The 19671-nt window shown below is 41.4% G+C and overlaps 1 protein-coding gene and 1 pseudogene across 5 annotated transcripts in view; one reads left to right on the forward strand and one right to left on the reverse strand.

The window, feature by feature from the left end:
* Positions 1 to 19671, reverse strand: part of trak2 (trafficking protein, kinesin binding 2) — a 71286-nt gene that overhangs the window by 36381 nt on the left and 15234 nt on the right. For 4 of the 5 annotated variants that reach the window (XM_080198612.1, XM_080198615.1, XM_080198613.1 and 1 more), the window contains 2 exons: positions 10683 to 10917; positions 8160 to 8354 (listed from right to left, as the gene is read on the reverse strand). In XM_080198612.1, the coding sequence (XP_080054738.1) occupies positions 8160 to 8354; positions 10683 to 10737 (250 nt within the window). In that variant the 5' untranslated portion in view covers positions 10738 to 10917. Of the gene's footprint in view, positions 1 to 124; positions 466 to 8159; positions 8355 to 10682; positions 10918 to 19671 lie in introns of those variants that run through there. The other variant, XM_080198616.1, reaches the window with a different exon arrangement.
* Positions 4655 to 4879, forward strand: LOC145350438 (U2 spliceosomal RNA; annotated as a pseudogene).

Here is a 19671-nt window from a genome sequence, read left to right on the forward strand (position 1 = left end):
TGGCCTCGCCTCGTAAACAAATTCCATCCTGATATCAAGTTTATTCACACATCTGCTGTTGCCAAACCTGTAGGACTCTGAACAGAAAGGTTAAACATTTAACAAATATTAGTGCACTCTGTACCTGTATCAACGCCTACATTGATTGAATGTTGAAAAGTGTTCAACGATCCTAAATTGAAATACAATTTTTTCAGTAACTCGATAATTCAAACTACCTCAAAACTATACAAAGCTACCTCAAAACCATACCAAGCACAGATTAAACAAAAAATAAGGCAATGCACCAATGCATTACTACAGCATAGCACTACACTTTTACAGGTACACTGAAACTCTCATTATTCCCAATCATGTTGGGAATTTAATAAAAGACTGCACAAGCTTCATTCCATATGCATATATGCCAATTACAGGCAAGATGAATACATTTGGGGAGTTGCAATTACTTGGACTCACAGATTAAAAGTGATTGGCAAAAGAAGCAAATGCAACGTGAGAATTGTTTTTCATGCAACGAGTGGTCCAGGTCTGGAATGTTCTGCCTCTAACTGTGGTGGAGGCAGGTTCAATCAAGGCATTGAAGGTGGCATTAGGTGAATACTTGAATAGAAACAATTTGCAGGGATATGGGAAAACCACTAAGTCTTGATACTCGTTTGGAGAGCCAGTGCAGACCTCCTTCTGCACCGTAACAATTCTGCTGTTACTGGAATGTCAATTTATAACACTCGCAGCAAAATTTATCTTGGATTGTCTGAAAGGTTTGGACACTCATTTTGTACATTTGTCAGCTTGATCTTGTTTGTCTCTCTTGTGGGGACCTCGAATTGGATTCAGTTGGATTTGGAATGTGTTTTTTGGTGCAAGTAATGAACGTATTTGGGTTTGACGGGTCCATTCTAAGCATTGGCTTTGTATTGAGATAATCAAGATAATTTACAGGATATCGCTAATTTTCTCCAATAGATGTTATGGACAGCCAAAAACTTTTCTTTTTTAAAATTGGTTTTGGTCTTCACATTGCTAATTTTTTTATTCATTAAGTCCTCAGTTCAATGTAAAATCTATTCAATGCACATTCATCATTTTACACATAACAATCATTGAAATGCTTGATCAATTATATTCAGTACCTTCCCCCATCTTTAATGCCAGTAAGTGCCAAAACTCTGCTGCCCGCGGCTTAACTCACACCAAGTCCTGTTTTCCCTTTCACCCCTGTATTTGCTGATCTACAGTGCCTCACGGGGTTTCAAAATTCTTATTTTGTTCTTAAATCTCTCCATAACCTCATCCTTTAAACCGTAACCTCTACCAACCACACAAATCTTGGGAGATATCTTTACTCCTCAAATTCTGGCTCCTTGAGCATCCCCAATTTTGTTTTTATTAATTTGTGGGACATGGGCATCGCTAGCTGGCCAGCATTTATTGCCCATCCCCACTTGCCCTTGGGAGGGCAGCTGAGAATCAACCATATTGCTCCGCCATTGGCACTTTCAGCTGCCTAATTTCAAAGCTCTGGAGCCCTCCATCCACCTCTCCCAACACCCGACCACACTTTCCTTTTTAAGATGCTCCTTAAAGCTATCTCTTTGATCATGAGGGGATAGAAGTGCAATCTTATTGAGCAAGAGCAGAAGAATACATTCCTGCACTCCATACTTGTTGCGCAGTAAGTTTTTCGGGTAGACCCGCACAGCAATGCAGAGCGAAGCGAGTTTCAAAACAAAAGACATACCAGACTGCTGTACTAAACAGGTTGAAAGTCGCCAAGGTCACCTCAGAACATCAGAGTACATTTCAGAAGCTGAAGGATTTATAGCTGGAGAGCCAAGATGGAAGATCGTTCTTAATCTAGCATGTCGTCCAGGTGAAAATGTGAACCATCCGTTCCCTTGACTGCTAGTTTCTTAATCGCAATTACAGAAGGTGAATAGTCACTGAAGTGATACTAGCTAGCTACATCTAGGACAGAACTAATCGCTTAGCCTGACCTTCCTTTGCCACAATTTCACCAGTTCCAGATATTCTTCATTCCAACTCTCACCTGCATCAATTTGATCTTGTTGACATTCCATCAAAATAAAGTCACACATCGTGAGATCATTAATACTGCTAATGACAAACTAATGTTGCCCCCTGCATCACAATCTTTCACAGACCCATCGTTAGTGGACAGGCACTGCTAAGTATTACAACATTGAAGGACACAAAGCACCTTAAATCATAACACAACCTGAAGCTATCTGAACTGTTGTGTATTTATACACAACAGAAACATAGTGTGCTTGCTGATGGGGGCAAGAAGCAGCACATAATCTGACAGATTGATTAGGAAGTTAAAAATTGACTAACTAGTTATTGTTCAACTTCAAATTTAAAAAAAAAATCCCACTCTATTAGGAGTGAAAACAATTGCAGCCAAAAAATGTATTTACAATTGTTAGAGCAACACCAGGGACTTCAGTCTCTCTGCCCTACCCCAGCCAGGATTTACTTCTTAAGAAATGCCACATTTGGGAGGGAGATCAAAAATAGTTACATTGTTCTGATTAAAGAATTATTAGCAGCATAGATTAAAGAATGCACTTAATCACTGTTGAGAAATCTTTCACTACCAAAGCTTGCCCTGTATAAAGGTCGGCTCCTTCTAATTTCAGGAAGCTGTTTTCAAATTACAAGACTGTATAATCCCACCTTGCAATGAAATAGAACCCTCATTAGGTCCTCCATTATCTCACTATTCCAGGGCAGACGATAAATTGAGATCTGGTATTATTACTGTTGATAGAAATCCAAAGGCAATTTCTACCTTGAGAATGACTAACGAACATAGGAACAAGGAGCAGAAGTATGCAAATTCAACCCATCGAGCCTGCTCCGCCATTCAATCAGATCATTGCAAATCTCTCCCTGTTCTCAAATCCACTTCACCATCTGTTCCCCATATCCCTTTAATTCATTTTTAAAATTAGAAATATATCTTATCTCCTTCATGAAACTATTCAACAATTCAGACTCCACCACAGTATAGGGCAGCAAATTCCACAAATTCACCACCCTTTGCCAGAAGTAGTTTCTCCCCATCTCAGTTTTAAATCTACTGGCTCTCAACCCATATGTGCGACCGCTTGTTCTAGATTGGCCCACAAGGAGAAACATTTGGTTTATGTTTACTTTATCAATCCCTTTTAGAACATTATAAACCTTAATCAGATCCCCTCTCGTCCTTCTAAACTCCAGCAAGCACAAGCCCAAAGTGTTTAATCTCTCTTCGTACATCAAACCTTTCATCCCTGGAATCAATCTGGTGAATCTCCTCTAGACTGCCTCCAATGCCACCACATCCTTCCTTGACTGACAAGACCAAAACTGGACACAATACTCCAGATGTGGTCTCACCAACACACTATATCAAATGAACCAAAGCGCAACCAATCTCCCTGAAATAGCTGTGGCTCAGTGGGTAGCCTGAGACAGAAGGTTGTGCATGGAATCCCGTGCCAATAGCTTAAAACACAATGCAGGTGGACACATCACAGCATGTCTGAGAGGGTGCAGCACTACTGGGGGTCTTTCCAACAAAATGTTCATCCCAGGTTCCATCAGCTCTCTCAGGTGGATGTAAAAGAACCCAGGCATTTTTGCAAAAAATAGCTGGCCATTATCCTAGCCAAGTTTCTATTCGTAAAGTAACATCACTGATTTTAAGATCACTATCACAGAGCTGTTTATGGAATCTTGTTCCATGTAAATTGACTTCACACTTCCTACAATGACTATACTTCAAAAAATAGCATTTTTTTAAAAGTACTTTGGGATGTCCCAAGATCGTGGCAGTCATTATATAAAAGCAAGTCCTTCTTTCGCTACAAGATGAGACCACTGATAACAAGTCTATAGAAACAGCAGTAGAAAGAACCGGTAAACATCCGGGACAACATCAATTTTGTCACAGTAGATAACACAGTACAACAATAGGGCAGAGCTAGTGACAGTATCTTGAATGTGCAGCAACCATCTACTCAGGCAGATTGTTCCTTGCCCAGTGAAGGCCGATTCTGGAAGGTGCAGGGTGGAAAAGAGCCAGAAAATAATGATGGGCTGGGATTTCCAAGAAAGAATAGCAGCTAGGAGTGCAAATCAGTCAATCAGGCCCATGATCAGGACATCATCTGGCTACTCTGGCAAAGACTGAAGTGAGAAGATTCCACCTATCACTTCCCCACACTACCCACCTCGCCCTGCCCCAAAGGTGCCTGTAAGCAGACTGTTCCTTAGCCAGTAATTCCCAGAGTGTGTTAAGGAGAACGTGGGTGATAAATACCAAAGACAGGAACAATGCCCCACCCCCATAATGGAGAGGGGTGTCTGAGAGAAATCTGATGTCTGGGGAGAAATCTCCATCATTCTGATGTCTTGCACAAGACCACCAGTTATTCAGCAGCCTTCATAAACTATCAAATGCCCAAGAAGTAGCATGCACAGATAAATTAATATGGAAGACTGGGTGAGCGAAAGCTAGTCAGTCACAATAACCATAGATGGGACAATCTGCAGACCTCCAGTAAGGGCTGGCTGAGCATCTACTTGCCGCCTGAGGTCACTGGACGCCATGTGATTTCAGAATTCTGCTACCAGTAGCTAAATAGCTTTCTTGGCTTTTTGGCTAAGATCAAGTGTTGGATCACGCCCAAGATGAGATGTAATGCCTTATCTTATCAGCTTGGATCTTGTTTGCCTTTCTTGTGGGGACCATGAATTGGATTCAATTTAAATTTGGTTTTTGGAGCAAGCAAGATGGATCTGGGTCTGCCCGGCCCACTCTGCGCATTGGCTTTGTAACTTTTAAGAATGGAGTAAAATACTTTTCTATAAAATAGCTTTTTTAATCTCAAATCAGTTGTTGGTAAATATCAGTAGTTAAAGATGTTTAGTTCTGCGGTGAACCAACCTTGGTACAAAAAAGCCAACAGCATGGAAAAAAATAAAATTCTAGGTGAAAAGACAATTTATGTAGCAAATGGAGGAGATGACAAAGGAGAATAGTTGACAACAAAGTTGGTACAATGGCACAGTAGTTAGCACTGCTGCCTCACACTGCCAGGGATCTGGGTTTGATTCTGGCTTTGGACCACTGTCTGTGCAGACTCTGCACATTCTTCGCCCCGTGTCTGCGTAGGTTTCCTCCAGATGCTCCGGTTTCCTCCCATAGTTCAAATATGTGCAGGTTAGGTTGATTGGCCATGATAAATTGCCCTTTAGTGTCAGTGGAATTAGCAGGGTAGATACGTAGAGTTACCAGGGATAGGACGTGGATGGGATTACTGTTGGTGCAGGTTTGTTGGGCCAACTGGCCTCCTTCTGCACTGTACATTCCATGATTCTATGAAGTCATAACGTCGCTGAACTAGTAATCCAGAGGCCAGGCTAGTTCTCTGGAGACATGGGTTCAAATCCCACAGCAGCTGGTGGAATTTAAATTCAATTCATAAAATCCAAAATTCAGAAAGCTATTCTCAGTACTGGTGACCATAGAATTTTCATTGATTGCCGTAAAAACCCATCTGGTTCACTAATGAGCACTAAATTGGTCTGTCCAACATGTAACTCCAGAAATATGGCCGAGTCTAAATACGCTCTAAAACGGCCTAGCAAGCCATTTAGTCAAAGGGCAATTAGGAATGGAAAAAAACTTTTCCACTTGGAGGGATCAAAAGCTAGGGGGTATAGATTCAAGATAAGGTGCAGGAGGTTGAGAGGGGATGTGAGGAAAACTGTTTCACACAAAAGGATGGTGGGATCTGGAATTCATTGCCTGAAAGAATGGCGGAGGCAGAAACCTTCATAGCATTTAAGTATTTTAATGTCAGCATATAAATTGACCTTTAAAACATGAAAAATCCCTCCAAAAAAACTTGGGCTGACTTAAACACTGAAAATAAAAGTGAATCTCTGGTGTGGATGGTTGCCATCTTTGTAAGTATTTAGATGTGCACATACAGTGCTAAGGCATATAAGGCTATGGGCCAAGTGCTGTAAAACAGGATTCGAATAATTAGGTGGATGGTCTTTGACCAGCACAGATATGATGGCCAAAGGGCCTTTTTCTGTATTGTATACCTCTATGACTCTAAATGCTGGCATTGCCAGCAACACCCACATCTCACAGAAGAGTAAAGGGAAAAAATGGAAGCAAGGATCTTGGAGGTGGTAGGAAATTTTCTACCACAAAGGATTTGCGATTGAAAGAGGCTTACCAGAAAAATTGAAAATTCCAAGCGCACACAGATTACACCAACAGATTTCATTTATCTCAAACACATTCCACTACCTTTATATAAGCCTAACAATTCTACCTTCTGAGATTTTACTTACCACACTTATGCAGCCAGTCAGAAGAAAGAACTAAGGGCATCTTTTAATTCCATACAATAGCCAAGTGCTCGAGTAGCTAATTAACATGTTAATTTGAGTCAAGATTCAATTCTGCACCAGCTCTGCTGTTTCTTAATGACACAAATGCTGGGTTAAAGTATTGGGCCCAATGCCATGAGAAGCAGGTCTATGCTAGTCCAAGGAACAGTGCCAAGACACTTTAATCAGTTGCAAAGCAGGATCCCTTCGGCTATCAAGTGTCAATGCTTGTCCTCAATGTGATCAAAACATCTGGACTGAAACTCCAAGGAGGTGCAGCACTGTTGGAAGTGCTGCCCTTCAGTGAAACATTAAAATGAAGCACGCTTTGATCTCACGGGCAGGCATAAAAGATCCACGGCGTTGTATTTATCCATCAACATCACTTGAACAGATTACCTGTTCCTTGTCACACTGCTGTTTGAGTTTTACGTTGTGTTTCCTACATTGCAGTGATTTCAACACTCACTTTAGACGTCCTTCCAAAATTTCAAAAACTCCCTCCAAAAATCTTGGGCTGACAAACACGGAGAATAAAGTGAACCGCCGATGGGGGTAGTCACTATCTTTGACATTTACTCCATGAGGTACGCTGTGTGTGAGGATGTTTTAAACTCCCATGCAGTTTCACTCAAGATAGTTTAGTTGCCTGCCCCCTCCCTTGCATCCAGTTATAAGATACCGGTAAGTAAAACACTCATTTGTGGGTTGGAAAGATAAGGCTGACTACTAATGAGAGTATAGCATGCTGTGCCTGACAAAGAAAGGAGAGCGAGGTCAGCTTAGAAGTTGAGTATTTAGGGCTGGCACACTGGTTAGCACTGCTGCTTCACAGTGCCAAGGACTGGGTTCGATTTCCAGCTTGGGTCGCCATCTGTGTAGAGTTTGCACGTTCTCCCCTTGTCTTCTTGTTTCCTCCAGGTGCTCCAGTTTCCTCCCACAGTCTGAAAGGTGTGCTGGTTAGGTGCATTGACCGGAACAGGCGCTGGAGTGTGGCTACCAGGAGAATTTCACAGTAACTTCATAGCAGTGTTAACGTAAGCTTTACTTGTGACTAATAAATAAATATACAAAAACATGATATTTTAGGTGGATCACAGGATAATTTGCCTTTAAAACAGAGAAAATGGACCTGATTTTGTGGGGGGCAAGGGGAGGGGAGGTTGCCAATGAACCAACAACTTTCATGGTCACAGATCTAGCTGGATCTGGCAATCACCGAAATCAGAAATAACTTCAACTTTTTTGCCCCATTTGAAACCCCTTAAAACGTAACTGCAATTTGATTAATAAAATTTGAAAACGGGCTTGAGTGCTGTTAACTGATCAAATAGATTATTTTTTTCAAACTAATTCCCACCTCTACCACAAATATTCTGGCTTCTACCTCACCCGAAAGCATGTTCCAATCCAATCGGTTTGACGTATTTAAGTGTTTTTATTTTGTCACTTTTTATTTCTTGTTTCTTTGTTCGTTAAAATCCTCTAATGCAACTGACAGCTTAGACAGCCTGAATATCACTGCAGCTCCATGCTGGGATACCTCCAGTGAAGAACGCAGTAATCAATTGCAGTATCAATAGATTGCACACCGATAGAGGTGAAATTCTTGGCAGAATGACTCCTCAGCAAGATTCCTTCACAGTCAGCAGTGAGGACCCTTGCTTTACGACAAACCAAAACACTCTGGGACAATGAATAATTCATTTGATTAGTTCAACGATTGGACAACTTACTCATGTAGCGGAAAGTCTCTTCGGCCTGGGCAGGAGATAGCTCGCTGGATGCATGGCCAGGGTACGCAGGCACTTGCTCCCAGTCCTTGTTCTGATAGAGGTAGAGTGAGTCTGCCCGCAGGTGGTACTGGGCCAGCTGGTCTTCTATCAGGCTTACGAGTTCCACTTCAGGCAAATCTTCACTGTTGCACACATCTGGTAACAGCAACAGGGACACACATTTCAGTGACATCTTCAAGTTCATCAGACCAGCATCATAACCGTAATTGGATACATTAGAGTACTCCCCAATGTGGTTCCATCAAATTCTTGAACAATTGCAGCACAGCTTCCTTACTCTTGTAATCTAAACCCTTGCAATAAAAGACTAACTATGCCAGTTGCAGGTACAGCAAGCAATTAAGGCAGCAAAGGCAAATCAATTTCCAATGCGATTTCCTTTTCATAAAACTATGTTGATTCAGACTAATCACCTATACCTTATGTCAGCCCTCATATTTGCAAATTGTCCCAATCATTATAAATGAAAATTAATGGTGGAGCAGGTGCGAAGGACCGAATGACCTCCCCTTGCTCATATTTTCTATGTTTCTACGCCCCAACATCTCAATACCTATTCCTCACTCAGCCCTCTTTCACATTCCTGTTCCACTGCTCAACTTTCCTTTGTCTCAGTCCCAGAATCTGGAATGCTCCCCCCTAAATTCCTCTGCCTTTCAAAAACCTCCAATCCTTTCCTCAATAATCCTCTGTGATTGAGTAAGTTCTTGGCAATATTTTATTAAAGGCATTTAAGACAATTGAAGCTTACATTTATAAAAATTCACAGTGCATAAATTTCATGTGAAGAACTGAGACACGATAAAGCACTGCATCAATACATTCTTTTACGATCCACTTATAAAATTTTCGATGTTAGAATACAGAACAGCACAACAGGGAACAGGCCCTTTGGCCCACACTGTTGTACTGAACACGATGCCAAATTAAATCAATCCCTTCTGTCTGCCCTTGATCCATATTCCTCTATTCCTTGCATATTCCTGTGCTCATCTCAAAGCTCCTTAAAAGACCCTATTGTATCTGCCTTCACCATCACCTCTGGTAGTGCGTTCCAGACACTTACCACCCTCTGTGTAAAAAACTCACCCCTCAAATCTCCTTCAAACTTTCCCCCTCTCACCTTAAGTGCATTAGACAATTCAACTCCGGGAAAAAGATTTTGACTATCAACCATAACTACGTCCCTCAATTTTATAGACTTCCATCAGGTCTCCTCAGAGCCTCCGCTGCTCCAAAAGAAAACAACTCTAGTTTGTCCTGCCTTTCCTTATAGTCCATACCCTAATCCAGGCAGCATCCTGGTAAACCTCTTGTGCACCCTCTCCAAAGCCCCCACATCCTTCCTATAGATGTGGCAACCAGGATTGAATGCAATATTCTGAGTACAGCCAAACAAAATTTTTTACAAAGTTGCAACATGACATCCTGAAGCTTGTATGCAACATCCTGACCAATAAAGGCAAGCATGCCATAAGCCTTCTTTACCACCTTATCTACTGCTGTGGCCACTTTCAGGGAGCTATGGATCTGAACCCCAAGATACTAACTGTATACTTGATCTTAACATTTGATTTCCTCAAGTGCCACACCTCACACTTGCCTGATTAAACTTCATCCGCCATTTCTCCGCCCATATCTGCAGCATCCTTTGATAATCTTTTCAACTATTCACAACTCCACCTATCTTTGTGGTGTCTGCAAACTTACTAACCCACCCATCTACGTTTTCATGTATATTTTTCATAAACAGCAGAGGTTCCCAGTACGGTTCCCTGCGGAAAACACTAGTGACAGATCTCCAGCCAGAAAAATACCCTTCCACCACTACTCTGACCTGTATAGACAAGCCAACTCAGAATCCAAGCAGCCAAGTCACATGGATCCCATGCATCTTAGTCTTTTGGATGAGCCTACCATGAGTGACCTTGTCGAAAGACTTACTAAAATCCACGTACACAACAGTCACTGCTCTCCCCTCATCAATCCCTTTAATTTTTTTTTTTGAGGAGGTGACAATCAAGTGAGAAAGACATGGCCTGCCCCACATAAAGCTATGCTGACTGCTGGCAGTCAAACTGATTTGATCTAATTTTTGGACAGCCAAAGCAAGAGAATTAAAAAACTTTCAGGCCACCTGTGCTGGATTCAAATTGGAGGCTTAGAAGTGAGAGCAATTTTCTCATCAATGGACATTTTAATTAAAACTAAGTCGCATCAAAACTTCTGCCAGTCTTCAGCACTACATCTGCAAACCATTACCATGACATTAAGAACACCCCCAACTTACAAGTTCATTTCTCATGGATGTTCTAATTCATTTGACGTCAGAGTCTAATCAGTAATTAACAGGCTGTTGAATTTTGCAACATACAATTATATTCAAGTCCCACGTTACAAGCAAAAGAAAATTTGAACTGAATTCTTGTCTCTTAAAATGCAGAGTTTTGTTTCCACTCTTACCAGTGATGCTTCCTGTCTCTTTTTGATTCACATTCATGGGTTTATTTTCTGGCATCACTTGTCCAAAGGCATCCTGGAAAAACCCCTCCTGTACGGTATATCCCCCCTTTGAAGCACTTTCATCAAGACAGCAGAAGATTCACTGCTTTGGCGCAGTTCGCATACTGTCTAGTAGAACCTCCAATACTGCCGTGTAGATTCATTTAGAAGTCTTTGTTGCTGATCTCATCGTATTCTGCAGAGACAGAACCAAGGAAGCTATTAAAGGCTGAGCTAAAGATTCCCAAAAAGGTCAAGTGGAGGGAGAATGATCTCTTGTTAGTGTAAATTCTTTGATGTTTCCAAGCAACCTGACATCTCTGGCAGTGAATTTAGTGCAGTTAAACTAATGCCACAATTACAAGTATATAATCATAGCTTCTTGCAATATACCCTCAATTCACTGAATGGTATCAGACTGACATTACATAGAGCGAGATGACCTTTCAGTAACAGTGTTCCCACCACACCATTGCATGTTCGTGTCTATAAAACGTGTAAAGATGCAAGCACCAGAAATATTTGGGATTTAAATTTAGTCTTATTATACCACACAGAGAAATCATAGAATCCCTACAGTGCAGATGGAGGCCATTTAGCCCATCGACTCACTGACAGAGCACTGCACCCTATCCCCATATATTTTCCCCTCTAATCCCCCTAACCTACACATCTGTGGACAATTTAGCATGGCCAATCCACTTAACCTGCACATGGGGTGGCTCGGTGGCCCAGTGGCTCGCACTGCTGCATCACAGCACTAGGGACCCAGGTTCAAATCCTGATTTGGATCACTCTCTGTGCGCAGTCTGCATGAGTTTTCTCCCACACTCCAAAGGACGTGCTGGGTAGGTGCACTGGCCATGCAAAATTCTCCCTCAATGTACCTGAACTGGTGCCAGAGTGTGGCGATTTTATTGCAGGGTTAATGTAAGCCTACTTGTGGCATTAAAATAAACTTTATAACCTTTGGACGCGCATACAATGACACACAGGTTTCCACCCTGCAGTTTAAAGTATCCACCTTCCTGAACAACGTAGGAAAACTCCTCTGGTAAGGTTAGAGTTCTCTATTTTTAAAAAACATTTAGATAGTTACATGGATAAGATGGATATAGAGGGATACGGGCCAAATGCGGGCAACTGGGGGTAAGCTTAGGGGTTTTAAAAAAAAAGGGCAGCATGGACAAGTTGGGCTGAAGGATCTGTTTCCATGCTGTAAACCTCTATGAATCTGTGAGATACAATGGATTGCCCGAACATATCTTAATCCAAACATGAGACCCAGTTGGAGTTTACTTCATGTAGCATCAATCCCAAGTATTACGTAATTTCTGGATATTATGAACATGCACCTTTCTCATTTCAAACCAGTGACTTTTTAAAAAAAAATCTATATTTTGTACCGCAATCAGAAAAGTAAAGGCGACTCTGCGATGGTATTTATTAGTGCACTCAGAAAACCTCTACAGGAAACATCTTACATCACTCTACTCAGGTTGATCAGAAGACAGAACAGCCACTGAAGCAAAATATCACACCTGGGTGTCACCAGCAATGGCATTTGTACTATTAAAAACACAGAAGGAAGAGTAATGGTAGAAATAGAAATAAGGGAAACCATACAAATTACAATTACATTTAAAAGGAATCACATGAAAGGGAAAACAAGGGAAGAATGAAAGTTTTAAAGATCCAAAGGAAGAGGGGGAAAAAAAGCAAAGAAGCAGTATGGCAAATAGTTTTTACTAGTTTCTGTACCATTTTTATTGGAAAACTGGTTCAAACCTCAAGGTCTGTTCTATCAGTGGACTCAACTGGACATTTTGCTGGAATTACATAGAATTCTGACAGTTCACTTGTCAGTGGCCTATAGTTGGTGGCTTTTAGTCTACTTTCTGCTTTCTGATTGACCATGCTGTCCTATAATTGTCTGAGTGCTGCCCCACAGCGCCAGGGACCTGGGTTCGATTCCAGTCTTGCGTCGCTGTCTGTGCAGAAACTGCACATTCTCCCAGTGTCTGCATGCGTTTCCTCCAGCAGTCTGAAAAATGTACAGTCAAGGTTGATTGGTCATGCTAAATTGCCCCTCAGTGTCCCAAGGTGTGTAGATTATGGGGATTAATGGGTTAAATGCGTGGGGTTGTAGCAATGTGATGGGGGGGGGGGGGGGGGGGGCGGGGGGCCTGGTTAAGACGCTCTGTCGGCGCACGCTTGATGGGCCAAATGACCTCCTTTTGCACTGTAGGGATTCTATGATTCTAAGATGGACATCAGTTTAGAATTTAGGAGAGAGAAATAAGTGGGAAGAAGAAAAAACAAAAATCAATAACACTGATTCAGAGCATCTCTACACAGACAACAGGATAGAGAGGATGAGGGAAGAGAGATTTTAAATCTAGGTGAGTCAATGGAAAATAAACCATCTCCGATTCATACACTTTACTCTTCTTCAGTTATGCTTCTGCTGCAGAAGGACACCCTGTGGTCTGGCAAATCCTCACTGACCCAATCATTTGCCACAGAACAGAGACTACAAGCAATGTGGCATTAATCAGTGTAACACTTGCTGGCAGTTGTTCAACGAGATATTGACCAGGATAATTCAGCAACATTTTCATTATGATTGAGTGAAAAGGGTGACCAAGATTAATCCAGGCACTGCACAGTCTGCCAGCATATACTGGGCAAAGTTCCAAGCTCCAACCAAACAACTGTTTCCTCAGTTGCAAAGTCAGTTTATAAAATATTTCTGAGTGCCGAAGCAGCCCTGCTCAAGGTTACATTTCTCTTGCCCAAATCCTATAAGTTTCTTTTTACTCCCCAAATAACCCTGGAGGATACGAGTATAGTTTTGGCTATTTACCCTGTTCATCTTGAACAAATACAAACTCAATTCAACTAAAGTAAATACATGTCCAGCTTTATTCAATTGAGCAGAATTGAGTCTGCCAGGGGTGATGATGAAATGCATCAACAACCTGAAGCTGCATGCATTTCCAGTGAAACTCAACACAAGCTTGCAACCCTCTAGGTACTGAATGCAGACCCAGTGATAGCGAAGGCAATCTAATTCCAAGTCAGGATGGTGTGAGAGTTGGAAAGGAACTTGCAGGTGCTACTGTTTCTTTGCACTTGCCACCCTTGCCCTAAGTGGTAGAGGTTATGGGTTGGGAAGATGCTATTGAAGCTGCTCTAGGCAAAATCTTGCAGTGCATCTCATCGGTGGCACACTCCAGAGCCATGTAGAGTTGGTGCTGGACACAGTAAACGTTTAAAGAGATGGATGAGGTACTGACCAGTTCTGCGCACTTGATAATGTCGACTTGCAAGTGTTTTTGGAGTTCTACTCATCCAGGTAAGTGGATTCCATCCATCATGCTCCCAACTGGTGCCTTGTAGATGCTGGAAAGGCTTTGGGGAGTTGGGATGATTTCCCCACCACAGAATACCTAGACTTGAGTCTACAGTTTGTGTGGCTGGCTCAATTAAGTTTCTCCTCCCTGCCCGCTGTAGATAGCAATGTGCAATGTTAAAAGTGCTGAAAGCCGTGGGGAAGTGCTTGAACTCTTGTTTGAGATATCTGCACTTCTGTGGCATAAGTGTCATTTATTAGCCCAAGCATGAATGTAGCCAGGTTTTAAAGCACATGGCAACATTAGATGGGGTGTTTCAAATGATACTAATATTGTGCAATCAGCAGCAAATCACTGCTGACGAAAGGAAAATCTTTGCAAAAAAAAACTGTGCGGGTTAGGTTGATTGACCATGCCAAACTGCACCTCTGTGTCCCAGGAAATGTAGGTTAGAGGGATTAGTGGGGTAAGTATGTGGGGTTATGGCATAGGGCCTGAGTGGGTTTTTTTTGGTGCAGATTCGATGGGCCAAATGGCCTTCTGCATTGTTGGGGTTCTACAATTTTATAATGTAACAATAATAAATCAAATAAAGTGTTCTCTTAATCTCTTATTTTCTATCCTATCACTGATCTTTCTTCTGTCCTCGTCCCACCCTATCCTTTTTTGATAGGCAAGGGGATTAAGGGTTATGGGGAGAGGGCAGGAAAGTGGAACTGAGCCACGACAGATCAGCCATGATCTTATTGAATGGCGGGGCAGGCTTGAAGGGCTAGATGGCCTACTCCTGCTCCTATTTCTTATGTTCTTATGTTTTGTTCAAAACCTATTACCTCTCTAAGTTTCCTCAGGTTTGACATAAGGTCTGTGACCCGAGACATTAGCTCTTTCTCCCTCCATAGATGCAACTCCACTATGAAGTATTTCCAGCATTTTCTCTTTTTATTATGAGTGTCATAGGTGCTAACCTTCAAATGGGACTTTAAATCAAGGCCTTGTCTACCCTCTGAAGATGTCCAAGCTCCCTTGATACTATTTCAAAGAATCAGTAGAGCGGTCTCTCGGTCATTAAATGTTTATCCCTTAACCAACATTACTAAAACAGAAGTTCTGGTCATTATTATATTGCTGTTTGTGGGAGTTTGCTTAGGGCAAATTGGCAATAACTATAGTCCACATGACTAAATTGGTTTAAAAGCACTTTGGGGCATCTCAGATTGTTATGTAAGTGCAAACCTCTCTTTCATAGAGCTGTGTCACTAGTTATCGGAGGCTATTCCACAGTGAGAGCAAATAAGCAGTGATTGAGATTCTGACAACTCTCCTGCCACCAACACTCTCCTCCCACCCATCCCCAGGTATTACACGTTAGTCATTTGAACATCAAAATGGAAAGGTTGAATTACAGCTGTTCTTTGAAATAAGCCTGCTGCCCTTGCATAACTAGTGCTAATATTTTCAACTGATCCAATCAAACATACCCTGCATTGCACACTTTCACACTGGTGGTAAAAGGGAACGAGTGTCTGGATCAGGGTTAGCATGCAATCACACCTGTCTCTCAACAGGCTTTGGACATTTTATCTTTCTAGAATACTATTTCACAGAATAATGCAGCACAGGAGGTGGTTATTCAGCCTATTGTGCCCATGCCACCTCTTTGAATAAATTATCAAGTTCCTCTCCGGTTTTTTTCCCTAGAACACTGCATATTTTGACTTACCCAGTTTTTAACCTTTTTTGAAAGTTACTATTCAGTCTGCCTCTGCCACCCTTTCATGCAGTGCCTTCTATATCCTAGCTTTCTTCCTGGCTTTTTCCTTCAATTTGCTGTAACTTGTGTCCTATGGTTATTGAACCTCTTGCCAGCAAAAACATCTTCTATACATAGAAAGGTAGAATAGGATCATAGGACCCTAATAGGCCGAACGATCTCTTTCTGCGCTATCAAGCCTGCACCGACAATTGAAGTAATCTTCTCAAAATTTTGAGCACCTTGATTAAATCTCCCCTTTGTCTTCTCTGCTCCAAGAAAAACAAGTCTGACATTTTCAGTTGCTCCACTAAATAAAGCCCTCAATCCTGGAATAAATCTAGTAAATTTCCTCTACATCCTCTCCAGTGTCCTGACAGCCTCCGCACAGTGAACATCAGCCCCTTGCTGAGGCCCAACAGTCATTTATTATGGTTTAGTAAACTTCCTTGCTTTGTATTCTATGCCTCCATTAATAAAGCCTAGGATCTTGTATGTTTTTATTATAAATACAAACAACTATTCAGGCCATCTGTAAAGATTTGTTTATATGTTGCTGCACAGCCTTTAAAATTGTGCATTTAATTCCCTCCCCTCATGTGCCATCAGGCAATGACTACATGTTCCAAGAAACTCAAATATTACTGGGAACATCCACAGCCAATATTATTTCTAACTAAAGCAGCTGTTTTTTTAAAAAAAAACATTGATCCTTTGATAAAGGGTCAACTGGTCTCGAAACATCAGCTCTTTTCTCTCCTTACAGATGCCTCCAGACCTGCTGAGATTTTCCCACATTCTCCTTTGGTTTCAATATTTAACATCCATTCACATTGGCCCCCAGTCAACTGTGTGCTTTAGTACAATGTAGAGCTTCTGTATTTGAAAACTGGATAGACAAACAGGAACCAGGATGTTTAAAATAAAAAAGGCCACTACTGAAATAGTCAGATTGCAAGTAGCTGAAGTTGACTATTGTAAACATCGACAATGTGACACTGGTCTGTCACCAAGTTACAATACAATAGACAGCCCTTAATATGGTCTGTTGATCTAGGTTCTGTTTCTAGTAATAAAGGTGATTGGTGCCAACTGTTCTTGTTCAGGCAACAAACACTAATGACTTGTTTCATGTTGAAGCAATTAGTAACTTCTCCAACCTGACACTTGCATTATATTATCTTTTGTTCAGATTTTCCAAAGTCTCAACAGTTTGTGCACCCCTCTGAGGTGACCACTGAATAAATAGAACTCATGAAAGATTTATTCAGATACAGAAGCTGAAACTAATTATTCCACTCAATTACCAGAAAGTGTCTCAAGTTATATTCATGGTGATCTAATTTCTTCTCAAAATGCTCCATAAATGCAGTAATTGATGCTTCAGCTACATCTGATTCTCCCTCTCCTGTCCATCAACTCTACAATCTCTGGACTCAATCGCTGTCTCAGTTTCTCCAGATCAATAATTTTCTTCACTGCCACCCAATACATCTAGTTTCTCGCTAATGATTCCAATCTACATCCATCAGCTTCCTTTTGGTTGCATGCCCTCACTGCATACAGCCTTCATTCCTCAGTGTACATTAGCTGATTCTTGATCTCTTCCGTGCCCTGCAACAGACAATGAAAATCTTTCATTTTTCCCCTCCAGTCCAGCCAAAGATCGTGCATCTTTGAAAGTCCCTCTATTGACCTCCTTAATTTTTTTAAATTTGATTTATTATTGTCGCATACATTATACAGTGGAAAGTATTGTTTCTTGCGCACTACACACACAAAGCATACTATACACAGATGTAAAGGATATGTTGCATTACAGTCATAGCTAGGGGGTACAGAAAGATCAACTTAATATAAGCCATGATCTTATTGAATGGTGGAGAAGGTTCAAGGGGCCAGATGGCCTACTCCTGCTCCTAGTTATTTTATGTTCTTATATAAAGGTAGGTCCATTCAAAAGTCTAATGGCAGTTGTTGGTACATGACCTCAGACTTTTGAATCCTTTTCCCGACAGGTGGTGGTGGTGGAAGAGAGTATGTCCAGATGTGTGGGAACTTTGATTATGCTGGCTGCTTTTCCAAGGCAGCAGGAAATCTAGATGGATGGGAAGCTGGATTGCATGATGGACTGGGTTTTGTTTATGATCCTTTGTAGTTTCTTGCGGTCAGAGTCATAGTGGACATGCCAAATTTCGTTAGCCTCCTGAGAAAGTAGATCTTGTTATCACTACTGATCTCAAATTAAATTTTACATATCATTTCCATTTCTAAAATCTCAACAGGTTTGACTTTCCTTTTCATGTTAAGCATTCCTTCTCAATACATACCATAAAGTCGAAACCCATTCAAGAATTTTGCTCTTGCGTATAATGCTCCCAAATCTGTGATTTTGCCTACATCAGAAACTTAAACCATGACATGCTCCCTTCAAGTTGCCCACGTACATGTATCAGCAAACAGTGTTATGAACACAGGACCATATGCACTGATTTTGTTTTAAACTGCCTCCTTTAATTCAAGGAGAAATGGAATTGTCTGGGATGAGGGGAAATGTGACTTTCTATCTACCCAGAGACAAACCTGGGAGATCTGGTCAAAATGTATTGATAGTAAGAAGTTTTAATACTGGACACAAGGAAAGTGGCACTGATCTTGCTGCGTTCACTCTGAGTTAGACATTGGCTCTGAAATAGATGCCATAATCCAAGTGGGACAGTTTGTGTGTTAATCACCAACCAAAATGCTGGTGATGATGTGTTCCCTATTTGAAGAGATGAGGCTTGTGGTTAGTTCGACACCAATGAGTCACTAGAGGTGCCTTGCTACTGGAAGTCTATTTGATTATGCTCAGAAGTTCAAGCCTTTTTAGAATAGAAACAACTGAAAGATTCACCCCAATGTGATCCTGTTGAAGCTGGGAGGAGCTTAGGACTTTGTGCACAAGACTATGTCTCGAAAGTGTGATGCACAAATATGACCTGAGGTTCTCAGTTGTGTTAAGTTAATGGTGAATACCTTTCCCAAAGTTTAGTGTATTAGTTGCCTCTTAAATAACATTTAGTGAATGTTGATTTTAGCTTGTTATTGTAAAAGTTTTGAAAATTATATCTGGTTGTAAGATTCTTTCCAACAGTTGTTGGAAAATTCATATTGTAGAAAGTTGTAGGTACCCAGAGTCATCAACAATAAGGACTTTCAACAACACTGCTCATGATGCACATGCAGGCAACTGCACAATGTCTTTTGCAGGCTGAGGAGTGCAGCATAATAGTCTGTACAATCCCATGCACATTTCTCCAGATGATGCTTGGCTGAATTGTCCATTCCACCAAGCCGTTTGACTATGGATATAAGGGGTTGCTCATGACATGCTCAAAGACCTATTTGTTTCCAAACTTTGCACACACATCAGTGAGCACTCACCACATTGTCATGAGTTAGTTGGATGTTGTTAGTAGTGATGTTTCTCAAACTTGATGTTTATTGTTTTATCCATCATGTTTGGCAGACAGTAGAGTTCAAACCACCTAGAATACAAATCAGCTAAGACTAAATGTTATTTATCATTTTACTTGAAGATGTTAGCAACTGGGAATGACTATGGGAGGTCGGGATCTAAGTGTAAATGCAGTGGTTTCTTTGCTTGATGCAGCTTGGTGTGCACACCTGGAGATTTCTCTCTCCATGTCTAAGTACATGGAGGGCCAGTACAATGATTCCTTGGACCTGTATATGGCTGCTTCCAACCCAGGTTGCCCTTGGTGCAATTGTTGCGTGCGCAGTACCTCTGGGGGGCAGGGACTGACAAATTACTGGCCAAGCAATAATATTCTATCAT

The sequence above is a fragment of the Carcharhinus amblyrhynchos genome, chromosome 11 (genome assembly GCF_965287045.1).
Source record: "Carcharhinus amblyrhynchos chromosome 11, sCarAmb.v2.hapA, whole genome shotgun sequence".
NCBI lineage: Eukaryota > Metazoa > Chordata > Chondrichthyes > Carcharhiniformes > Carcharhinidae > Carcharhinus > Carcharhinus amblyrhynchos.